The 26,441-nt window shown below is 37.3% G+C and overlaps 1 protein-coding gene across 3 annotated transcripts in view; it reads right to left on the bottom strand.

Annotated features, from left to right (window-relative positions):
- The window catches only part of AHI1 (Abelson helper integration site 1), a 216,487-nt gene that overhangs the window by 41,847 nt on the left and 148,199 nt on the right, over positions 1-26,441 (bottom strand). For all 3 annotated transcript variants that reach the window (XM_044248265.1, XM_044248275.1, XM_044248284.1), the window contains 2 exons: positions 7,131-7,293; positions 3,603-3,703 (listed from right to left, as the gene is read on the bottom strand). In XM_044248265.1, the coding sequence (XP_044104200.1) occupies positions 3,603-3,703; positions 7,131-7,293 (264 nt within the window). The remainder of the gene's footprint in view (positions 1-3,602; positions 3,704-7,130; positions 7,294-26,441) is intronic.

The raw sequence follows: 26,441 nt of genomic DNA, 5'->3' as shown, positions 1-26,441 counted from the left end.
GCTCTTGCTTTTCCAGTGTCCTCTGCATTCCAACCTCTGCAATAATCCCAGAACTTGAAAATCGAAGAGTACAACCTGTCCACCGCTCTGGGTCCTAATTCCTTGGCCAGTTCAATTTGAATCATGTATCCTTCAATAGCACTTCATCTCTTACACACACTCTGAATTTATCAGACCCTCGGGTTGCTGGACATCTGAAGTATTAAATAAGCAAAAGTGTGTGCGGGCTTACGACCACAGTTCTGGCTTGTTAGCTTCTTTATGACACTATGCCTCCTCCAGGGTGTACGTGGCTTCCTGCAATCTTGCAGAGAATGCTGTTTTCTAAGGCGGCCAGTCTTCTGATTCCATGCCCTTTCCAATCTGGCGGGCCCTCTGTGGTGTGTCTGCCACCCCAGTGACTCTCTTAACAACACAATCATATCTTTTATCCTTCTGTGCTTCATCACTTTCCCAACTGCCCCAACTAACTATCATGCCAAATATGCCTTCTCCGCTGCCATGGCCAGGATGCTGAGCACTACTGAAGAAAAAAAATCCAACTACACAGAATTATGCCGCTTACATTTTTAGGGCTCTCAGCACTACTTATGAACCTCTTTATATTCCAAATGAGTTCCTGCTCCTACTACCCTTATAGGTGCTCTATGGTCACTATCCTTCTAACTGCTTTGACTTCCACTTTTGAAGTGGACCTCCTGTATGTTTTGGAGGACATAACGATATCTGTAATTTCTAGAGTTCCACTCTATCAACTTCTCTGTATCCCTCACTGACGTAGAGAGGCACTGCTCTAAGTTCAGCACTGCTGACATTTTTGGCCAGATAATTGTTTGGTGGGGTGGTGACTGCCCTTCTGCATTCTATACGGTTAGCAATATCTATGATTTCCACCCATCAGATGCCAGTAGTAGCCCCCTGCATGCATGTATTTGCAAAAACATCTCCAGACATTGCCAAATGTCTCCTGGGAGGCAAAATCACCCTAGGGTGAGAACCACTGTTGTAAGCCAAGACTAATTTATCAACCTGTCTTTCTGATAAAAACCTCTTGCTACCGCCAAGATCCATGTGTGCTTTCTTTATCTATCTCCAACCTGAAACTATCCATTGGTTTTGTCTCCTTAGAATATAAATTTCCATGTCACTCAGTATTTAGAAAGTCATTTCTAGGATGCCTGGGTGGTTCAGTCTGTTAAGCTTCTGCCTTGGGCTCAGGTCATGATCCTGAGATCCTGGGATTAAGCTCTGCCCTCCTTTCTGACCGGGAGGCCTGCTTCTCCCTCTCCCTCTACAACTCCCCCTCCTCAAGCTCACTCTCTCTCTCAATAAATAAAATCTTTAAAAAAAAAAAAAAGTCATTCCTAGAAGTGTATTGCCCACCAGTCACCATGTGACTTTTTTTCCCCCTCCAAGTGAAGCTCTGGGAATGACTTCCATGAGTTTACTTGCTGAGGCCCCATTGCACTCTTCAAAACTTGTCGTGCTAGTATCAATCACTGATACTTCTGCACGGTGCCAGCATTCTCCTGATCACTAAATGGTCAGACAGACTAACTGACTGGCTGCCTCTGACACTACTGACTATACCCTCCTTGATCCTCTCCTGTCCCCTGGTTTCCAGAATACTTTTCTTCTGGTTCTTCCTTCCACTTCGATTATTTTTTCTTAATCTCTCCTCTTCTTCAGACTGTCCCTTAAATAACTGTATTTGGGATTCTGTCCTTGGCCTTTCTCTCAGAACTCTACAACATTTTTTTCTTCTGGGCTATCTCCTTCGTTACAAGCTTCAACTCTTCTGCTGTAATATACTAAATACACTAACTCTTCTCCATGTGATCTGAAGCCCTACCTTTTCTCAGATTCCAGTCCTGCATGTCAGACTCCCTAGAGAATATTTCTACAGACACCGCTAACAAATCTAGACACCTAAAATGGAACTCATCACAGCCTACTCCCTACCACTGCCTGTCTCTAGATCTCCAAACCCACATATCCTTATTCTTTTATTATTTCTGTGATACCACCATCTATTCAGTTGTATAATAAGCCAGGGCTTTAGCACAATCCTAGATTCCAATTTCTCTAATCATATCCAATCAATCATAAAATCCTGTCAATTATACTTATGTCTTCCTCTCCATCCCCACTAGTTCAGGTGTTTATATTTTATCTCAATGGTTTCCTAATGAATTTCGCTGACCCAGGTCTTAGAGACCTCTAATATAATCACTGTGTGGCCACCAGAGTGTATTTTTAACATGCAAATTTGTCCATGTCACTCTCTGGACTACCTCCTCTAGGGGATCTCCTTTGTCTGAAGGATTTACAACCTAAGCATCTCAGCAGAGCACACTAGGCTTTCCATGGCCTGGCTGTTGCATTTCTCCCATCCTCTCCATTAGCCCCTAAGATCCCCAAACAGAACTGTACCATACCACACCACACATTTCTCAAGTTATTCCCTCTGCTAGAATGTCTTTGTCTACGAATCTCTACCTAGCATATACTTTTTCATCCTGCAAGCCTTAGCTCAAGCATGATCCCCTCTGGAAACTCCTCCTGGACTTCCCAGGGGACAGTTAGAGGGTTTCTTCCTGGGTGTTTCTAACCCTAACCCAATGCATAGTGCACATATCTTTATTACAGTTCCTGCCACAATCAGCTGGAATTGCCATAGTCTGTGGCTTTCTCACCCACTGGCCTGCAACCTCCTGATGGGGAAGTGCGTTGCCTACTCAATCTTGTTCCACTGAGGATCACAGAATGCCCAGCATAGAAATAAGCACTCAGTAAATACGGCTGAATGACCAGATAACACATGAGAGGTTCCACTGTCAAAACACTGTCGGGGGGACCACAACTGTATCATGACATGGAATTTGTACAAAAAAACGTACATCAGTTCAAGGAGTCAAGAAGTGAAGTCATTCAGCCTAAGGCAAGAGCTAACGTTACATAATAAAGTAAGTTTAACAGGTAATATATATGATGGTACAGTGCTTACTAAGTTTTTCTACTAAAGTAGCACCATCAACAAAAGAATACTGACTGATATCCCTGGGGGATCTGATGGCACAGTCTAGAAACGGGACATTTCTCTCGCTAATATATCCATATTCATTTTAACTTGAAAACATTTCTGAAGTACTTAGCAAGTAAGAGGAATGCTCCCGGAAAATAGAACCTACTTATTCTGTGGGCCCCAGGGATCTTTAGCGTTACTGTGTACCACTCTGGGGGCACTGATGAGAGTGCCAGAACCACAGCTGCAGAAATAAGTGTCCGCTGCATACTGCGCACACCTCAAGTCCCAAGTTCCAGTCTGGTTCCATGTCCCATCACTTAGGCTGTGACTTGGGGCCTACTTTAATCTCTCTGAGCCTCCTTGGTTTCCTTATCTGGAAAGTGGCTTTAATAATATTATGCTAATGATTATAAAAATAATATTTGCCTTATATATTCCATAATGTTGGTGTCAATAGTCAAAGAAATAATAATGAAAGCCATGAAGTATATAAGCATGAAAAATTAAGTAGTATTTTATACAGAGAGAGCAAAAATTAAATTCATAGGCAATCCATACTCTTGAAAACATTTACCTTTTGAGCAGCTGAAGATGGTTTTTCCACTTTGGTTTTTTCCTTTGGGGTTAAAGGAGGGGATCGCTCCTTTATCTCTGGAGGCAGTTCTTGATATAATGCTGGAATTGAAAAAGGAGTGCATGTAATCAAAATGAGGAGTACTGAGCCAGGGGGGAAAATAAAACAGTAATGGAGAGGGGGCAGATACGAAACTAAAGATCTTGATATTCACTTCCTTCATGTAACAATAAGCTACCTGGTACTTAGTGTTAAGGAGATCTATAGCTATGCACATTAGTTATTAAAAGAACATAATTTATGGTTAGGAAGTTTTCATCAGCAGGATTTCAGAAACAGAAAACAGGTCCTTTCCACTTATTATGTGGTCATGCAGAGACTTGCTTATTTTATCTCAATTCACATTCACCAGGAACCCGCCATATGCAAGGCTGTCTGCTAGGTACTGCTGGAGCTGACAGAAGATGATCAAAAGACAGTCTTTGCTCTCAAGGAGCTTACAATCTGATTGGAGATAGTACGTTCACAAGTAAGTGTGACATACAGCACAATGTGACATTATTCTGAAGAGAAATAATAAAGACAGATTCTGATATGGATAGCAAATGTTCAGTGCAAGAAGTGGTAAGTGTGTCAGACTCTGAAGAACAGGTAGGATTTTGCCAGGCATAAGTGTGGACAACGAATAATTTGGGAAGATGGTACAAAAGAAATGAGCACAGGGCTAGGGCTACACATAACCTTGAATTTGTTCACAGGGTTGAATTTGAGATTATATAATTGAGATACATAATTTGAGAATATATAATTACATAATTGAGATTATATAATAATAAAATATACATATAATTTATATAATCTTTTAATCTACAGTGTGGACTCTAAAAAGTTATATGGGAATTTTCAAGGACTAAAAAGAAAATGTGTTTCAGTGAAATGACAACCCTGGGCGACTCTCAATTGAAAGAAATTGGTAAAATATACCAGACTGAAATTCTACAACTATAAGATATATTAATTGGCTTTGTGTATGGGTTGATTTTATTAATGGCTTCCTTCATCTCTTATTGGAAAGGGTATTAGATGTCATTTAGTGAATCTGTTCATGTTTTTCTTTCTGGTGCCTTAATATACAAAAGGAGTAAGTTCTTTATAATGATGGGGGGGAACTTCCATTGTGTTCGTCTCTTAGAGAACATGGCTTTTAACTGAACAGCTGGTAGAGATTCTGTTCACATCTATACATTCCTTTAGAGCATTTGCCTGGCATATTTGGCTTCAGATAAAGATAAAGGACAATTTCTCCTACTATTTTTTAGAGTGGAATACACTGCTGATGGTCTTTTTCCCCCCCCAATGTTAAAACTGAGCAGGTGAGTTTTTGTTAAATTCAGATTATAAAATAGGATAAAAGGGAAAAGAAGATAACCCCTGATGAAGTGAGAATTTCAAACATTATATTCTCAGGTTTTCTGAAATTCTTTGTTTGTTCTGGCCTTTAAAAGCCTTTTTCAAGAAGCAGTGACTGATGCCAAAAGAAAGTATTAATTCTTCTGGGATACAATATGGAATTCTGGCAGTTGGAGGGTGATCACTACTTGAAACATGGAATTAATTTCTGCATGCAGCCACCAAGCAGCACTGCGGTATGCTTTAGAAGTTGCACTTTGGTTATTATGGAAAAAAGCTAACTTTAGTGGATTTTTGACCCACTGTGGATGAAGTATCTACAGCCTCTCAAGATTCATAAGCTTAAGAGGTTATTTCTGCAAATTAACTAGATTCTAAAGTTAAAAATCTGATACCATCCTCTCTAGAAATACACACATCACCTTCATCCTGTCTAGTGAAAAAAGAGTTTAAATGTTTCCACTCGTGTCTGGAAGAAACAACGGGCTATAATATCCAGTTAAAATTACAGACATACTCTGGAGCCACTATGATTGCACATAGTGCACATAGTGTAGCTCTCCTGATTTGGAAATGGAAATGATTGGAAATGGAAGCTACTCCTGCCGCACTAGAGCTGCTGATGCAGTGAGAAAGCCATCACTGTGAAGGGGAGGGAAGAAACTGGGATATGTGAGGCAACCTGGAAGTGGCAAGTACTGAGCTTATGAAAAATGACTGGGAATTAACTTGTCCTAAAATTTCTTCCTTCCACACTGCCTTAATTTTTCTCCATTACATATCCTCTTTTGAACATTAAAAGTAGCTTAGGAGCTATCAATAATTTAGTACTCAAAGAGGAATTACAACAGTGGCACGGAGGAAATGAAGAATTTTGTTATGAGGGAGAGAAGTGGGTAATTTTTGAGACATGTAGCACTTTTGAGGGGAGGAGTTTGCTGAAAGCAGCAGATAAGCTGAGGGAAAGCGCTGCAGGGACAGCGAGCCCTGGGAAGTACCAGGGTGTTGACAGGGTGGTGGGCGCAGGAAGAGAACTAATTTCATCTGTGCCTAGCCCAGCACCCAGTCGCCATGGATGAAATTATTCTTCCTGTTTTCCTTCATCTCCTTTGCTTTCAAAATCCAGAACTTAGGTAGGAATCAATAGTACTTTTGTTCAGCCAGTTTGGGTTAGATGGGGCTTTACAGACAAACCTGAAAGTCAACTGTTATTTATAATAATTTCTTCTTTGCAGAAACAAAAGACTTAATGATAATGATTCAAAAGGGAGTATTTTCAAGGCTGTCTAGACAACTTTTTAAACCAGAACTATACAATTTCAGTGTTTCTGGAAGGAAGATTAAACGTGACAGGGCTCAACTTCCTCATTCTACAGGAGGAAACTGAGGAGTATCGGTATTAGTGTCGAGTTTTCCTGACCCTTGAGTACTGGGCTTTCCTACCATACTACTGAGGGAACTGTCAATAGCAAGCATTCTTCTGAAGAAACCCTGCTATACTTCTCCTCTTTCCTCAGTCTGTAAGCTATTTCATTTCCAGCTTCTCTGTTATCAGTTCTATTTGTACCTCTCAAGGCCTGGGATAAATGGACAGCTCTCACAACTCCCGTGTAGAATTTCTCCTCCAGCTTCTTTCTTCTCACAAATGGGGACTTTATTTACCCAAGAATGAAACAAACCTACTGCAGGTTTGTTTCAGCAGGTTCTGGCTGGGACCGAGGTATGCAAAGTCAAAGACTTGGACTTGGGGAACTAGAGGTTCTGAAGGTGCCTGTTAACGGAGGAGCCGCTGTGGCCAGAGGAGAGCTGACACAACTGTGTGCAGAGCAGGGGGCGGGCGGAAAGGGCTGAAGAACAATGTCTCGGTAGCCAGACAGACAGGGCCCCCAGGATGCCTGTGAAGCAGATATTCCAATCTCAGAATGGAGTAGCTTTCTCGCGCATTACTGTCCCCTCTTTTTATTTATTTATTTTTGCATCACGAGAATAAAAAGTGATACCCATTGGTAAACATAAGCAAAAGTTACAAAGCAAGTAAATTAAAGGGTAGCAAATGATAAAATCTTGGACTATCAGTTACACCATATTCGTAAACCAGGAAGGGAGCATAAAACTTACTTTCACTAGCCACATGATTAGCTGGAAAATAACCTTCCTGTCCCTTTCCTATGCTGCCATACCACCAGTCTTCATTATCTTTGAAAAACACTCGGATAATGTCTCCGCGATGGATGGTTAGTTCATCTGATCGATTCGCTGTGTAGTCATAAAGAGCCACTACCTACGAGAGAGATAAGACCACCACAGCTTTATCACAACTGTACCACAGAGAAAACCCCCAACATTCACTTCCTCTTGCAGAAGAGCAGCTGAAACCAAAGCAGTACTTTGGTAAGCCTGAGGCTGTCTCAAGGTTTGCTAATGGGATCAGGGGTGGTGGGAACACAGCAGGAGAAGCAAGATAAAAGACTGTGGGATTGAGAAATGGTTAAGTGCATTCAATACACTAAGATTAGCTTCAAAATAGCAGATGTTATTATTTTTTTTTTACAAGTGAATTACTTGTGAAGCAAATAAAAAAAAGGCTCACACACCATTTACTTTCTTAGAATTTTTATACTACCTTCAGATCCCATTCTCCCATCTCTAAGCAGATGTATCAAAAAAAAAAAATTCTTCAGAATGTCAACAATTTTATAAAAAGGAAAGAGCAATGAAACAACTTGATTACATAACTTCATTGTGATCACTTGGTTTAATGTTTCTTTTTAAGATATATTTCCTCCAAAACACATGCTCTTTGGTATTTTCTATCCATAATCTAAATCTTTTGACTACCTTTAAAACACTCTTAATAAGATTATTTTCACTAGATACAAATTAAAGAGGTAAGCCTTTCTATAAGAATTCTCTGTGTTGTACAGTAGACACTGTATTTGATTTTTTTCTTTTCCAAAAAGTAAAATCAAAATGACTGAGTGCATGGAAACTTAACAAATCCCTTATAGCAGTTACAAGGAAGACGCAGACCTTAATCTGTTTTATATGTCATGCATTGTATAATGTAGGACATAGTATGTGTACTAAAGAGTAAACTACTTCTTTTCCTACTTAAATGGGATTTGAAAATTAATAGGTGGTGCCTGGGTGACTCAGTGTGTTAGGCGTCCTACTCTGGATCTTGACTCAGATCCTGATCTCAGGGTCATGAGTTCAAGCCCCACACTGAGCATGGAGCCTACTTAATAAAAAAAATTAACAGGTTATACAATTATATATATAATGGAAAATTATCATTATAATCCTTTGCATTTAGGTTGAGTACTCATTCACTTACTTAACAAGTATTTACTGAAATCCTAATGTGCCTAGTACAAGGCTAGGGGCTAGATATACAATAAATAGGATCCTTTCTAGAAGGGTTAACTCATTTAGGCTCTGCAGGAAACAAAGGATAATCAGGAATTGGCTAGGTGAAGAGATGGAAAGTGTACCTTGGGCAGACTGTACCACATGTGTGAGAGTCCAGGGAAGAGAAATACGGTGGGAGCCTGAATTAGAGGTAAGAGCCTCACTACCCAGGTGGGGGAGGTGAGGCTGCAGGGGTAAGTAGGGGCCAGATCATGCATGCTACTGGAGCTCATACTCATACTACCAGCAATGGGAAGAGATAATGATTTTATGTAGGAGATGCCATAAGAGTTCACAAAACTCTGGATGGTGCTTTTTAAATTAATTTACAGTATTTATTAACACATTAACCAGGAGATTTTAGTGGATAAATCTGGAAATACCTGCTGTCACTACCGGGTATAAGGGCAGTAATAATAATTTAAGCCAAATGGTACAAATGCCATTCCAACTGTACTGTTTAGCACAGTCTGTAATTCACAATGCTTTACGCAGGATATTGTTTCAAGTTTACAACTCTCTTATGACTTTGAGTGTATTGACGTCAAATCACTTATGTAAAAGTGGAACTTTTAACTCTTCGCTTCCTTCTTTCGTCTCCAAACCTTTTCTCCTTTATTCTTCTACCTGGTACTATCACAGAAGAAAGCTAATGAAAATGTTCTGAGTGCCTGCCACATTCTAGGTATGATGCTAGTGGCTTATACAGTTCTTATACAATCTGTAGGACAATCCTGTCAGGGTATGAATTCTTATTTCAATTTCATAAATGAGAAATGTTATGCACAGAGAAATTTAGTAACTTACTAAAGTTAACTATGAGTTACACTTTTTTTTTTCCCTTCAAACTAAATACATGTATAGGATATCCCAGTCTAGAATCAAATATTGGGGAAGAAGCAGCAGAGGGGAAGGGAGGGACAGAGATCCTAATCCCTCGTGAAAGATCAGACATTTTTGGGTGGCACTATTTAAGTGACTGATTGCAGAGAGGACCAGCAATCCTGGGCCACCAGCAGGCCTACTGTGCTCCTTTCAAGACACCTGAGACCCAGTCCCAGAAAACTGTAAGCATCTGCTGCTGCTGTTCTTCATCCTAGCTCTGGTACATGGAAATAGCACAACTCTGATGAATCTTAAGGACGTGTGCACTTATTTCTCTGAATAAGTGCTGGGGTGGCTGCTGGGAAGAAGAGTACAAGAGATTCAGCTTAGGCAAGAGAATCATTCAGGGAGTCCCACATCAGGCTTGTGTCCTTCCGCGAATTTTGATAATGTGGAATTCATCAAACTGGAGTCAGAAAACCTTTCCTGAATTGTCTACCAGGGCCAGATGATAAGAGTTACTTCAGAGGTACAGGGGTCCAAAAGATCTAGAAGATTCTACATTTCCATTTTCCAATTAAATTATCCATGGATTGCCTTCCTCATATAATCAAATCTAGCACACCAGTTCTACGTGGCTTTCCAGTCCTGGTAAATATGTTCCACCCTCTACATCCCTGTTGTGGACTGAATTGTATGTCTCCCCTTCCCCCTCCTCATCTGCTCACCCCCCCTCCCCGAATTCATAGGTTGACACCCTCATCAGGTGACTGTATTTGGAGAGAGGGCCTTTAAATAGATACTTAAGGCCAAATGAGCTCATATGGGTGGGGCCCTAATCCAACAGGACTGGTGTCCTTACAAAAAAGAGGAAGAAATAGCAGGAGCACATGTGCACAGAGGACACAGGAGGACATTTTGAGAAAGCAGCTGTCTGCAAGCCAAGGAGAGGTATCAGAGAAACTGACCCAGCTGGCTACTTGATTTTGGACTTCTAGTTTCTAGAACTGTGAGCAAATACATTTTTGTTGAAGCCCTCAGTTGATGGTACTTTGTTACAGCAGTCCTGGCAGACTAATACAGTTCTACAGCTGGATGGTGTTGGACAAATCACTCACTACGGCCTGTCATGGCACCGCAAATGGCCAATACTTCACTTCCAGCTATTTTGGGTCCTTACCAGCTTACAGTACTTCATCCAACACCATAATAGTATTATTTCCTGATGCAGAAACAATGAATGGCCTTGTCACCAATATCCTCGGGAGGGTGATGGCTGGGGAGGCTACATCTTTCAAAGCAAAGGAAGTATTTGGAGAATCTCATCCTCATACCATTACTGACATGAAAGTGCAAAACTTCTATACAGTGAGTAATCAATTTTAGTATATGTGCTGCCGAAGCGAGCACTACAGTGAGGAATCAGTGTGCTTCACATGCCAAGTCTACATTATGGCAGTGGAATTATGACCATTCCTTCCTCATACTGAAGGTACATGACAAAAGCCATGTGGCTTATGATAATCTGCTTTACATTCCAGTGTGTGTTTTCATCCAATATGCCACCTTCTCATTTGAGGACTACTTACTCTCTTTTGAGCATCTTAGTATACACAGTAAACTTCTCTGCTTGTTTTGGTTTGCAGTGGATTCTGTATAAATTGTCTTCCCCATCTCCAATTACACTTTGTTATAATCTCACTGTTTCAGAGTAAAGTAAAGCTCCATAAAAAAGTTGGGAGGGGTGCCTCGGTGGCACAGTTGGTTTAATGTCTGACTCTTGGTTTTGGCTCAGGTTGTGATCTCAGGTTCCTTAGATAGTGCCCCGCATGGTGCTCTAAGCTCAGTCTGCTTGGGATTTGCTCTCTCCCTCTGCTCCTCCCAGTCATGCTCTCTCTCTCTCTCTCTCTCTCAAATCAATCAATCAATTTTAAAACAAAAACCAAAAAATGTTGGGAGACACAATCCCATCAAGAGGTGTGTTTTAAATTAATGTGTTTAAAATTAATCCTGCATCTATCTTTTCTCTGTCTTCTGGTAGCTCTTGTCATTAGTCTTGACCATTCTTGTGATGAGTATCTTTTACAACGTACCACACAGCGCTCTGGAACTTACATGACAGAGTATCTTAGGCAAGATCTTTGAGCTGACAGAGGAGTTATGACATCTTTCTGCAAAAGAAGTTTAAAAGCATTCATTTACGTGCCCATCCTGGTAATGACAGGTCTGGGAAAGGGTCAAATTTTGTCCTTGATTCAAATAGAGTCAGAGTTCCTTCTCATAGCCAGCCACACTGCTTGGGTGCAGGCATGAGGGAGGTGCCATTGTGGGTTTTTTGTTTTGTTTTTTAATTAATTAGTTAATTAATTTCCTGATGTTCATTTTTCAGTCTTCCAAGCAGTGCTTGCCAAAGACAATTTCTTGGTTTAATAAAGCAGAGTTGGTCAAGCTGTTTTAAGAGATTTAGGTGAATTCCTCTTTATATTATCTTCTGAGAGATTTTTCATGATTATTGTTGTCTCTGAAGAAGTGTCAGTGGTTCTTGAAGCCAGTGTACTGAAGGAACATTAACCAGTATTTTTCAGCAGCAGAGATTTCTTGCAACTTTGTCTCTAAAATAATCAAAGAATCAATATTCATAATGGTCCCAAGTCATTCAACAGGCCAAGTTATGTTGAATAAACTCAGACACCTGAGTACTTTCTCCTCTCTGATTGCCCCAGCTGACTCTCTGGTCACTGGGGAACTTCTTTGTGCTAGGCTACAGCCAGTGTGCATCTGGATCCCATCACCTTCCCTCTGCTTTCTTCCTTGCTTAACTTGATTTCTGACTTCCCGCCTCTAAATACTCTTGAAAGAATGAACTTCTCTTGTTTTAAGCCATACCATATTTATGCTAATTTGTTATAATAGCCCTAGAAAACTAATATATGTGAGTTTTACTTTGGGGAATGTTGGATATTCTTGTACTTCCTTAAAGAGTATAAGACCTTTGTACTTGTACAAAGTGTTGGACCTTTTTCTGGCATGTAGTTACTTGTTAGTTTTGTTAGGGAACCTGGACTAGATCCTGATGGAAGAACCAAAGGGCACTCAGAGACTTTGGACAGTTGGAGGTTTTTTTAACACTGATGGGCTCAGAGGACAGTGTTCTCCAAAGGTCTGACCCCCGAGCACAAGCAGGGAGGGTAATTTATACCCTTCTACTTCTGTGTACTTGGTACTTTTGACATGCATGTGGGAAACTGGGTAGGGAAGAAGACCCTGAAAGGGCTTTGAGACAGGAACTGGAATTCCCTTGCTGCTTTGGTTTGTTATCTTAGAGTACAGTTTTCCCCTTATCAGTTTGACCCTTTCCAGGTTTGATTTTAAGTTGTGTTAGAGTGGATTAGGGAGGATTTTAGTCTAGGGTTCAGTAACCCCCACTACCAGGGTGTGACCCTCCTGATAATTCTACTTGATGCCCACATATTAGAAGGTTTTTTTCAACCTGGCTGTCGGGAATATGAATTGTTCCCATTCTCTGTGTAGCCTACTAATTCCTGATGGTTCTTTTCTTATGGAGATTTATCCCAAACATGGGCAGATCAGTACTCAGCCAAAGACTTATTAAGGGTACTTTTATGGTTACTGGCAGGATTATGACCAATTAATGTAAGGTGAAACAAAAAAGTAACATCTCAGTAATTGTTATTTATTTATTTATTTTTGCCAGATGCCTTGGTACAGTTAAAAGCACAGTAACTAAAATGTGTAGTTTTAGTGCTCATGATAAAGGCACTTACAACCTTATTAGATTTTTGGTATTCTTTAAGAAAGCACATTAATCTTTTATATAGAAATATTTAGGTTACATAAGCCTAACTTGTGCACAAGTGATAATAAGACTTTTTTTTTTTTTTTTAAATTTTATTTTATGTATTTTCTCCTCATGAATGGCCCTCTCCTCTATCGTTAGAGTGACCTCTGGCTGTGTGGCTGGTCTTGTGGATTTTTACCACTCTGGGTAAACAGAAAGTGACTCACATGCTCTTGAATGTTCTTACAATTATTGGAGCAAAGAGAGCAGATATTTCTTTTCGCAGATTCCGCAAGGACTGTGCAGAAATGGGTATCGTTTAAGCCAGGCAGTATTGTTTTTTTATGTAGTTACAATGTGATGGGACTACAGCTTTTTAAAACTTTGAAACAGCCTGAGAGACGTAACTGCTACCTGAAACAAAATATTTATAATAGTTTGTGTCTCAGATGCTGTTTCTTACTGCTTGGACATTTAGGAAACATTCTTTTTTTTTTTTTTTTAAAGATTTTATTTATTTATTTGTCAGGGAGAGAGAAGGAGAGAGAGCGAGCACAGGCAGACAGAGAGGCAGGCAGAGTCAGAGGGAGAAGCAGGCTCCCTGTGGAGCAAGGAGCCCGATGTGGGACTCGATCCCAGGACGCTGGGATCATGACCTGAGCCAAAGGCAGCTGCTTAACCAACTGAGCCACCCAGGCGTCCCAGGAAACATTCTTAATGAATTTGTAAATCTCTGAGGACAGGGATCCCGCCGACCCCTTCCCCCACCCTCCACTTCTTTTCAGCTGTAAACTTCTTCATAGAAGAGGTCTAGGTACAGCTGTAGCACTTCAACTCAAACAACAGTTTATACATCTCGATTTTTTTTTTGTTGTTCGTTTGCTTTGTTTTTTTAACTGTGTATTTCTTTGGACTTAAAATGGCTATGACAGCCTCATCACACAGTGTTTTTAATCCTTTCTGGGTTAAAGCTGAACTTTCCATCTGTCAGCGCCTATCCTCTTTGCTAGTTTCTGTCCTTGTTCTACAAACACAGGTTTTTCTTTTATATTATTCAGTCTTGCTAAAGCTTTGGAATCACCTTACAGATCAGTCTGAGTTCCTGTTCAATGAGGCACATTTAGTGTGTATTCCCTAAGTTCTGGTGCCTATTTCTCCTTCACATTTTTTTTTTTTAAGATTTTATTTATTTATTTGACAGATCACAAGTAGGCAGAGAGGCAGGGGAAGCAGGCTCCATGCTGAGCAGAGAGCCCAATGCAGGGCTTGATCCCGGGACCCTGAGATCATGACCTGAGCAGAAGGCAGAAGCTTAACCCCCTGAGCCACGCAGGTGTCTCTCCTTCACATTTTGAAGTGAGGCCACAGAGCAGCAAAGGAAGACAACAGTCACTGGATAAGCTAAAGGCCTCAGACAACCATAGTCCTCCTGTCTGATCACACTTGTTGTGTCAGAGTCTCATGAGGTGCTGCCTGCTCTGCAGATGGTGGGCCCCACTGGCTCAGGAAGGTGTCAGTGGCACAGAGCTCAGGAGTAAACTTGCCCAGCACCCCGTCTCACTGAGCACCGTGCACTTGAGCATTGGCGTGCCAGCTCACGAGCCATGCTGCAGCCAGCCAGCCTCCACGTAGGCTCCCTTTCCTGCCCTGGCTCTGCCTGCCCACTGCCCCCAGTAATTACTTAACAAGTAAAATAAGCTTTAAGAAAGCCTCATTCCTCAATAATATCAATTACAGAATATTTGATCATTATTATGAAAATAGAAACAAGGAACAGATTAAAAAATGTTAGCAGGAAACCAAATTTGACAACAAATTCTGAATGGCACAGAAGTGCATTACTGAATATCCAAAGACTAAATACTTTTCTCAGAGTGACACTGGACCTATATTTTACTTCATGCAAGGAGTAAAGAAATATACAGCCCTACATAAGCATCATGTGCTAAAATATGATTATGATTATATCTTATGATTATTTCTGTAAGTACTCTTATGATTATTTCTGTAAGTACTATGTAAGATACCCGAAAGATATTTATAAAAAAGACACCAAGGAAAAAAAAAAAGACACTAAGGTCCTGTTATTTTGAACTGATCTTATCTGGATAATAATAATAAATTAAGAAAACAGAGATAAAAAAGTAAATAATTGCACAAAGTTTATTGTTTCTGTACCAAACTATCTGTTTCTATCCTGCTATATATATGTGAACTTTATATACACTTCATCAGACAAATATTTGAAAATATTTGATCCAAATACCTTCTGGTAAAGTAACTAGGGTAATGGAAAGAACACTAAACTAGGAATCAAAACGTTGAGTTTCTAGTCCTGTTTGGGGCATCCAAGGCTGAAGCATACCACAAAAACACTCACACTGGATGTCTGTAGATGAAGGGGTCTGGACCTGATGCTATGTATGTATATGGTATACCCTCCAGCTTTAAAATTCTCTTATACCAGGCACTCCAATAACTATACTAAGCATTCACAGATTTTAAAGTAAATTCAAAATATTAATTTGTTGGGTGATAGTGTAGCTGTATAATTTGTGATCATCCATGAATTGGAAAAGCTTGTTTGACTGCTGCAACACTACAGAGGAAAAGCCTCCTGGTAATAAATAAAGAACAATGACAGTAAAACGTTTCTTCTGAATTAACATTCGGAAATACTACTTCTTTGACAAATATGAATGGCTTGACCTTTGGACTTCACAAATAAAGCTACTCATTTTATACAATGATTAGTATTCACTTAAAACATTTCTTACTGGAAATCATAATTTATATATTTTGTTACAGTGAATCTTTAGTACTTCATTTGAAAAGGCTCCAAAACGTATCTTTTTATTGAGATGTGTTTTAAAAAATCAAGAGAATGATGCAAATTTTTTTGGACTAGACTACAGATTTTGTTTTGTTTTGTTTTGTTTTGTTTTTTGTTAGTGAAGAAAAAAATGACACTGTACTTAAATTTTCCTTATTGGGAGGGATAGGAAAGGAAGAATTATGAATCACTGGTTTAGATTAGGGTCCCAAAAATGTGGTCTTCAAACCATCAACAGCAACATTACCTGAAGTTTGTTAGAAATGCTAATTCTTAGGGGGAGGAAAAAAAAAAAAAAAGAAATGCAAATTCTTGGGCCCCAATCCAGAGCAATTAAAATCATACATTCTGGGGATGGGCCCAGGAATCTGTGTTTTAACAAGCCTTTCAGATGATTCTAACATACCTAAAGTTTATTTAGTTAATACTTTATTTCAATGATCTACTTTATAAAACATGCATACTTGTTTTTTGCACATATCAAGTATACAACTGAATGGGTAAGAAATATAAAGCCAAATCTTTTAACAAAGTGTTATTGGCAAAACGTAAAAAAAAAAAAAAAAAAGTGAACCTGTTCCTCCTTTCCTATTATTTTTACTTATGTCACTTAGCTTTCCTCTTGTCTTGCTGAAACGTTGACTAGCTCCAGATTTGAGTAATTTAACATCTATTTTGTCATTTTATCAAAAAGCACATGCTCAAACTGCAACTACGAGTCAGGGCAAATATTTCTTAGGTTTCCCTACAATCTCTTGAGGATTAGTAAAACCTTTAAAATAGAAAAACAAGCACAATTGAAAAATCAAATCTGTTCATCTGGCAGTAATAATGACATCCCTACTCTGAGTGAGCTACTCTTACAGGCTAGGAAGACAGCAGGGAACCATACCAAAAAAGATCCATGCTCTAAGAGAGCTTATATTTTATTGCACATTTCATTGTTTTTGGTCTGGTAGCTCTTTTCCGAAAATGGATACTCTTAGTATTTGTAAAAGTTACTCTTCTGTTTATCTACTTTCAAGTTGCTGATACATAGTACCAGGGTATATGCTCATATTAAATTCTAAAATAATAATTTATAATTCCTTCAGAAAAGGATGATGAATTTCTTTAAATTCTCTTAATAAACCATGAGCTATGAGTAAATATAAAAATATTAGTAAGAAAGAGCTAGATGCAGATACCACATCTAAACAAAAATAAATTCAAGTATTTGCAAAGAACATATTTATGAACAATTTATAGACACAGTTTTAGTAGTTATAAATTTTATACTCCATGGTTTAAAGAAAGTGTTTTATAGAGATTATAGATAGAGATATATCCCTTATGATAAGTGAATGTTCTTCCTTTACTGTACCGCATTTATTACTTGGTTTTATCTATGTGTAGATGCTGCTTTCCTGGCCAGGTCTTTTCATAAGTCATAGAGCTGTGAGAGGTAGTAAAAGAATTTTTAAAATACGGAAACATGAAAATTTATAAATATTAAAATGAAAAAATGTATAAACTTGTGAAGACTATACAGACAAACAGATAAATGTTAAAAACTTAAAAATAAATATAGGTAAATAAGTTAGGAAACAGTCTTCAAATAGACCTGTATTGCAAAACTACTTAGGAAAAGTCTTCTCTAAACTTGAATAGGCATGTACAGGAACTCAAAAATGTCTAAGTGAGCTGCAATTTCTATTGTTTTTTTTTTTTTTTTAGAGTGAAGTACAGGTGTACATCTCTGTGCTTAAACACCCACTATAGGGATAACAGACTTATTACTTAAAAGTAATGTAAGGTCTGGAGACAAGTCTTTTGAGAACAAAATTTAAATCTCTTTTTGATGCTTAATGTCATCTTCAAGATTTTCTGGCCACCAACCCTAACTGTAAAGAGTTGCAGTCCTTGATATTACAGAAACTTTTGAGAACTACTTAAGAGCACCCCTAAATACATTTGTTAAATTTATTAACAGAACTCATTCAGATTATAAGCAATTTCTAACAATATGAATTAATTGATATCTCGTTCATATAATAAATATCTCAAGCGTGTGCTATATATACGGCAGTGTACACAGTATGGGAAAGACAAAGAAATGCAGCCTATGGTTCTTGACCTGAAATTGCTTAGAATAAAATTAAGAAAAACATACTGTTCCAAGCATTATATACTATAAATCTTTATTTTTAAAGTTTAGCAGAAATTAATATATTTATAACAATCTGCTTTGTTTATGATATATTTTACATAAAAACAACACTACATTTATATGTCTTAGTCTTATTCAACCAAGGTTTTAAATGTATTAGTTCTAAAGCAAGTATATAAATCTCAGTTTGGGTCATTTCTCAGCATCGATATACATTTACTGTTTTAATAATTTGCTATGCTATAGGTATGTGTGTATTCATCTAGCTATATCCAGAAATGTGTGTATCTACCATTTATTTAATATTTACTATATGCCAGGGATGTGCAAAGCACATAGGGTATATAAGCATATTCTTTTTTTAAAAAAAATTTTAGAGAGAGCAAGCAAGCACATGAGTAGGGAGAGGGGCAGAGGGAGAGAGAATCTCAAGCAGACTCCCCGCTGAATGTGGAGCCTGAAGCGGGACTTGATCTCACAACCCTGAGATCATGACAGGAGTTGAAACCAAGAGTTGGACACCCAACCGACTGAGCCACCTAGGTGCATAAAATGCATATTCTATGCATGTGTCTGTGTGTATTTGTAAACATACACACACATTCATAACCACCACCGTATTTAGTATTTATTATGCTTTTAATTTCTTTAATTATAAACTAAAATAATTTTTATTTGCCTAAATCACAGTTCTGGAAGATTGTAGATAGTAGTAGATCTATTTTCTCCTAAGCCTATGATGGCCCTCTTAGCACAGTGGGCAGTGTGTCAGTCTCTTAATCTCCTAAGCCTATGCTTCTAATCTGTAAATTTACATATTTAATTTTGAAGTTAGAGGCCTTCATGGAACCAAGTAAATATGAGGCTGCTTGGTTCACTGTGACTTTCCTTAGGGTTATGCTGAAAGGAAGGTGTTAAAAACTTGGTATTTCTTTAAAAGAAGGTACTTGAAGAAGATCATCAAAACATTTTCTTTATATTAGCTTCTTAGTCACAATTTGTTGAGGTCAATGAACTGGGAAATTAGGTGGGAAACTGAAATTGGGCCAACGTGACAGCTTATATATGTATCTTAACATGTGTGCCCATCTGATTACTGCAGTTTATATTTAAGGGTGGAGGGAATTACTAAAATGACTATAGGCAGAGTTTGTTAGGAAAGACTTTGCAAAAGAAACTTGAGTAATCGGTTTATAAATGTAAAGAGAGAAGCTTCTCAGGTTGCTAATAGCTAGACATCAATAATTCACTGCTCATCTTAAGCACTGATGCTCATCTATTTCCAATTCTAATGTCAATCCAAATATTGTAGGGAAAGCTCATGTATACACATGTGAACATTTGGTTTAGTGGGGAAGAAGATAGGAATAACAGAAAGATATGAAAAAGCTTAATGGAAAACATCCCTACATTACTATATAATTTTAATTGTGTAATGTATGGAGATTTACACATATAAGTAAGACACTATAAAACTTACCAAACAGTATTTCAAATGGAAAAACAAGAATTGGCACATAGAATTTTAAAGATGCAAATGGAAAACTTGAGCTTAAGAACAAATGAGTAGAGAAGCACTTTTGGAAAGGGGGAGAAAATCTGGCTCTTCCATAAAGGCAAGAACACTGACAAAAATGGTCAAACCCAACTTTTTAAGAAGTCTGAATATTAGCCAAAACACTACAACAATCCAAGGATCATGTAATCACAAAAACCCCAGATGAATCTTGGCAAACACTGCAAGCTTTGTGGAGTTTTAACCTGTCCCATTCCCATTAACCTCTTGCCAGCTCTATGGCAGCCTTGAAAACAGACTCACAACTATGGTAACCAAAATCTAGCAGGCTAGCAGTCACCAGATAGCACATAATAGGTTCAAAGCCTCCAAAGTTCTATATTCAGAGAAGTACCACTATATGAACTACGTGGCAGCTCCTGAAAAGTCTGTCAAGTTCCATTCTCTGGGCTTGTCTTTACTTGGTGTGACTCAGAGCCAGCAGTATGTACAGCTGTATCCTGAGGGCATTTGTCAAAAACAAAGAGTGGCAACTTAGGTGATGATATGAGTTAGGACAAATAAGGAACTGGACAAAAAACCTGAAAGACAAAATTGGGAAATGACATGTCTATAGGATACTCTGAAAACCTCTAACATTCCTGGAAACCTAGAAGGCCATGTGCATGTGCAGGACTGTGTGTATGCCCAGAGAAGGCTCTAATTTTTCATCTCTGGTTAACCTTGACTGTTTTTGCAAGCAGAAAGTGAAGTGTAAGTAAGGCAGAGTTATAAGCTGCCTATTGAAGCAATGAAAACAAATCCCAACACACACAGAACCCCTTGGAAAAGGCTACAGAACTTAGTTCCAGGCATTTAAGGAAATTTCTCTCCAACCATTAACTGACCAAATAGACACCTCAGTGGTCAAACAACACAAAAAATATAGACTTTATAATATAGAATTACTCTAGGAAAGTCACCAGCTAAATAAATATTAACAGTAACAATAACAAAAATGATATGCCATGGGGAGCAGGTGTAGAAAATCTAATTTCCAGATGTGCCACATTATACCATTTCAAATGTCTAGTTATCAACAAAAAATTATGATACACAAAAGGGAGCAGTAAAGTAAAACCATACAGCGGAATTAAATAAGTCAACAGAAATTGTCTCTGAGGAAGCCCAGACATAGATTTACTTGGTTAAACACACACACACACATGTTTACATATATATGTCACAGTGAATAGAAAGTACCAATAAAACCAGAAATTATTAATAGAATACAAATTCCAGAGTTTAAAACCAGAAATTACTAATAGAATACAAATTTCAGAGTTTAAAATTTGTATAAATAGAATACAAATTACAATATTAACTAGAAGCGTTCAAGAGATTTGAACCAGTAGAGGAAAGAATCAGTGAACTTCTAAGATAAGTAAATTGGGATTACCTAGTCTGAGGAACAGAAATAAAAAAGAGGAATGTCAGAGCCTCAGAGATGTATGGGATACCAACTATACTATCATATGCATGGGAATCCCAGAAGGAGACAAAAGAGAGAAAGGGGAGAAGGGGAGAAAAAAATATTTGAGTAAATAACAGCCCCAAACTCCCCAAATCTGATAAAAAACAATAATGTGCACATCCAAGAAGCTAAACATACTCCAAAAGAATAAACTTAAAAAGAGCCACATCTAGAAATATTGCAGTCAAACTACTGAAAGACAAAGACCAAGAACCTTGAAAGTAGCAAGAGAAAACACATCACGTAGGATTCTCAATAAGACTAACAACAGACTTCTCATCAGAAATCTTGGGAGGTCAAAAGTTAATAGGAATAGACTTTCAACATTTTGTGCTAAAAGACTCATGTATCATTCAACATGTAGCAAAACTATCCTTTAAAAAGGAAAGAGAGGGGCACCTGGGTGGTTCAGCAGGTTAAGTCTCTGCCTTCGGCTCAGGTCATGATCTCAGGGTCCTGGGATCGAGCCCCGCATTGGGCTCTCTGCTCAGCAAGGAGCCTGCTTCCTCCTCTCTCTCTGACTGCCTCTCTGCCTCTCTGCCTCCATGTTATCTCAAATAAATAAAATTTAAAAAATCTTAAAAAAAAAGGAGAAATTAACATATTCCCAGATAAATGATAACAGAGATCATAACTAGCAGATCTGCCTTTTAAGAAAAACTATGGGAGTCCTTCAGTTTGAAACAAAAGGGCATTTTGACAGTAACTCAAGTCTACATGAAGAAATAAGAGCAGAAGAAAAGGTAACTACATAGATAAATATAAAAGGGTATTTTTTTTTTTTTGGTAACTCCTCCATCTGATTTAAAAGACAACTTCATAAGGAAATAATTATAAAAAAGTGTTGATGAGCTTACAATGTATAATGCTGTAATCTGAGTAACAGTATAAAGGAGATAAAAGGAAAAATAGCTGCATTACAGTAAACTTTTAATATACTACTGAAATTAAGCTGATATTAATCCAAACTAGTTTGTTTTAAGTTAAAATGTTAACTGTAATTCTTGGGGTAACTACTAAGAGAAGTCATATTTAAAAAAAAAAGGGAATTAAAATACTATAGTGAAAAATATTAATTTAACTAGAAAAAGTGAGCAATAAAAATAAAAAAATAAAAAAAACAAAAAGATATATCAGACATAAAACAAAACTGGGTGGTGCCTGGGTGGCTCAGAAGGTTAAGCATCTGCCTTTGGCTCAGGTCATAATCCTGGGGTACGGGATCAAGCCTGACTGGGCTCGCTGCTCAGTGGGGAGTCTGCTTGTCTGCTTCTCCCTTTCCCTCTGCCCCTCCCCACCTCATGTTCTCTTTCTCTCTCAAATAAATAAATAAAATCTTAAAAAAAAAAAAAAGGAAAAGGAAACAAAATTGGTGTGCCTGGGTGACTCAGTCAGTTAAGCGTCCAACTCTTGATTTTGGCTCAGGACTTGATCTCAGGGTTGTGAGATATATGAAATGGGGCTCTGCATCAGACTCTATGCTAGGCATAGAGCTGGCTTAAGAGTGTCTCTCTTCCTCTCCCTCTGTTCCTCTCCCTCCCAAAAAAAGAGAACAAAACGACACTGTGGACTTAATTCTACCCCATCAGTAATTACTTTAAATGTAGATAGATTATACGCTCCAAACAGAAAACACAGATTATCAGAACGGGAAAAAAAATGATCCAACTATATGTTGTCTATAATAGACACATTTTAGATTTAAAGACAAAAAAAAATTAAAGAGGATGAAAAAAATAAACCACACAAACAGAAATCAAAAGAGGACTGGAGTGGCTATTGTAGTATCAGGCGAAATAGAATTTAAGAAAAAGATCATCAGTAGAGACAAAGAACAACATTCTAAATGATAAAAAAAAGTCAGTCAATTAGGAAGACATAAGTATGTATAAATACATGTGCACGTAATACAACTTCTAAGTATGTATGCCTCTAAGTACATATGGCAAAACTGGTAGAACTAAAATGTGAAACAGGTCCACAGCAATGTTTGGAGACTACAATACCCCACCTTCAACAGTGATAAGAACTAGGCCCAACATCAATCTGGAAATGTAAGACCTGATCAATACCATAAGCCAACTAGATCTAGCAGACATCTGTAGAATACTGCACCCAACAAAAGCAGAGTACATATCCTTCTTACATGCACACAGAACATTCTCTAGGATAGACTGTAAGCTATGCCATAAAATAAGCCTTTTAAAAAACTCCTGAAATCATAGAAAGCATGTTCTCTAACCACAAAGAAATAAAAACAGAAATCAGTTTTGAATCGTTGGGAAATTCATAAATGTGTGCAAATCAAACAACACACTCCTAAATAACCAATAGATCAAAAAGAAATCAACCTGGGAAATTAGGAAAAGATACACACAAAAAAATAAACACAATATGCCAAATTGTACGAATGCAACAAAAAGCAGTGTTCCGAGGAAATTCTGTAGCTGTAAATGCTTTTATTGAAAAGAAAGATATTAACTCAATAATTTAATTTTATACTTTAAAACTAAAAAAGTAAGACTAAATGTAAAGTAAGCAGAAGGAAGAAAATGATAAATACTAGCATGGAAGTAAATGAGATAGCAAATAGAAAAAGTAGAAACAATCATCAGAAGTTATTATCAACAGTTATATGCCAATAAGCTAAGCAATCTAGATGAAATGGATGCATTCCTGGAAAACTATAAACTCCCAAAAATTGAATCAGAAAAACAATAAAGAAAATTAATAAAACTAAAAATTGGTTCTTTTGAAAGATCAATAAAATTAACAAAACTTTATCTAGACTGACCATGGGATGAGAGGTAACATTCAAATTAATAAAATCAAGTATGAAAGAAGAGCTATCAGAACCGGCCTTAGACAAATAAAAGGATCCTAGGGAGTGCTGTTATCAACTGTATGCTAACAAATTAAGTAGCCTAGATAAAATGAATACATTCCTAGAAAGACACAAAACTGATTAAAGAAGAAAAAGAAAACCTGAGTATAATGAGATTGAATTAGCAATCAAAAAACTTCCCACAAAGAAAAGCCCCCACATGGTATGCATTACTGGTGAACTGTACCAAAGGTTTAAAGAAAAAATAACATCAATCTTTCACAAACACTTCCAAAAAGTAAGAGAGAAATGAACACTTTCCAAATCATTCTATGGAGTATTGCTGTAATTTCAAAACTAGACAAGGCTAAGATTTCTTATGAATATTGATGTAAAAGCATTAATAAAATACCTGTAAACAGAATCTGCGACATGTAAAAGGAATTACCCACCATAACCAAGTGAAATTTATCCTAGGAGTGAAAATTTGGTTTAACATGAAAATCAGTCAGTGTAAAAGACCAATATATACGTGTTGGGTAAAGGGAGAGAGAGAATCTTAAGCAGGCTCCTGCTCAGTGTGAGGCTGATCTCACAACCCTAAGAACATGACCTGTGTCAAAATCAAGAGTTGGGTACTGAACAGACTGAGCCACCGAGGTGCCCCTAAAAGACCATATTAATAGCATTAAGGATAAAACCCATATAGTTACTTCAATAGATAATGCAAAATAATTTAATGAAGTCCAACCTCCTTTCCTGATAAGACACTCAACAAGTAAGAACACAAAGGAACTTTCTCAACCTGATACAGGCGATGTACAAAAAAACATACTTAATGGTCAAAGACTGAAAGTCACCCCCCCCACCCAATATTAGGAACAAGACACTGAACTGGAAATTCTAGCTAGGATAATTAGGCAAGGAATAAAAAGGCATTTGGGTGGAAGGGAAGAAGTGAAACTACCTCTATTAGTAGATGACATGATCTTATATATAGATAATCAGAAGGTATCCACAAAAAAACCACTCAGAACATCTTTTAGAATAAACAAATTCAACAAGGTTGTGGAATACAACATCAATAAACAAAAATCAAGTATATTGTTATACCTGAGGAATGAACAGTCCAAATATAAAACCAATTCATTTGCAATCTCATAAAAAATGAAGTACTTCAAATGAAAGTCCAAGAGTTATACACTGGAAATCATAAAATATCTTTGAAAGAAATTAAAGAATATCTAGATTAATTGAAAGAGCCATGTTACTAGATTAAAGACTTAATAGTAAAATGAAAATATTCTTCAATTTTGATCTACAGATTCAACAAAATCCCTATCAAAAATTTTGCAGAAACTGAGAAGGGGATTATAAAATTCACATGGAAACAAAGAACCTAGAATTGCCAAAAAAAACTAGAAGAAGAATAAAGTTGGAGGACATACCCTAATTTCAAAACTACAAAGGTACAGAAATTAAAACAGTAGTTTACAGATATAAACACAGGAATATGGAATTATATGCAATATAATTAAGAGCCCAGATAATAAATCCTTACATTCACAGTCAAGTGATTTTTGACAGGGTGCCAAGACAATTAAATGGGGGACGAACAGTCTTTTCAATAAATAGTGCTGCTAAAACTAGATAGCCACAAGCAAAAAAATAAAGTTGCACTCCTAATTCACACTATATACAAAAATTAACTCAAAATGGATTCTAGAACTAAAGGTAGAACTAAATGTATAAAACTTTCATAAGAAAACTGGAATGAATCTTTGTGACCTTGGATCAGACAATGGTTTCTTAGATAAGACCTCAAAACACTGAGTGACAGAAGAGTAGATAAACTGGACTTTATAAAAATTTTTAAAAAATGTTGTGCTTCAAAGGGCACAATCAAGAAAGAGAAAAGATAACCTAAGAATGGGAGCGAGTTTCTGCAAATTATATATCTGATAAAAGACTTGTATTCAGAGTATATAAAAAACTCTTACAAGTCAATAAAAAGACAACCCAACTAGACATACATAGTACAATTATATTTACATATTTATATTTATATATAATTTATATAGTTATGCAATTGATGTGTATATAGCAGGTATATATTTATACATCATAAGCCTGGCACACAGTAAGTACTCATTCAGTAAGTGTTAGATATAACTATTATTATTTAACTCCTAAAGTTCTTTGAGTTATTATAGAGGCTTTGTAATAACATATTTCTGTAGGATGCCCACAGTTATAAATGTTGTCCTGTCTTCCAAATTAATTATAGATTTGCCAACTTTAACTCAATTTCTAAAAACAATTCATTTTTACATTTGGCATAATAATCTCTCAATCTAATATATACACATACTTATATAACACTCATTAAAAAAATCTAATTAATAATATAGTAAAACAGAATTAACATTTGCCCAATTAGGAAATGGGCAAAGGATCTGAATAGCTCTTCCAAAGAAGATACACATAGAGCAATTAAAAAATGCTCTACCCTTAGTCACTAATGAAACACAAATCAAAGTCACAAGATACTACTTTCCA

The sequence above is a fragment of the Neovison vison genome, chromosome 1 (genome assembly GCF_020171115.1).
Source record: "Neovison vison isolate M4711 chromosome 1, ASM_NN_V1, whole genome shotgun sequence".
In the NCBI taxonomy this organism is placed as follows: Eukaryota; Metazoa; Chordata; class Mammalia; order Carnivora; family Mustelidae; genus Neogale; species Neogale vison.
Note: the sequence above shows the minus strand (reverse complement) of the source record. Positions and strands in the feature narration are given on the sequence as shown.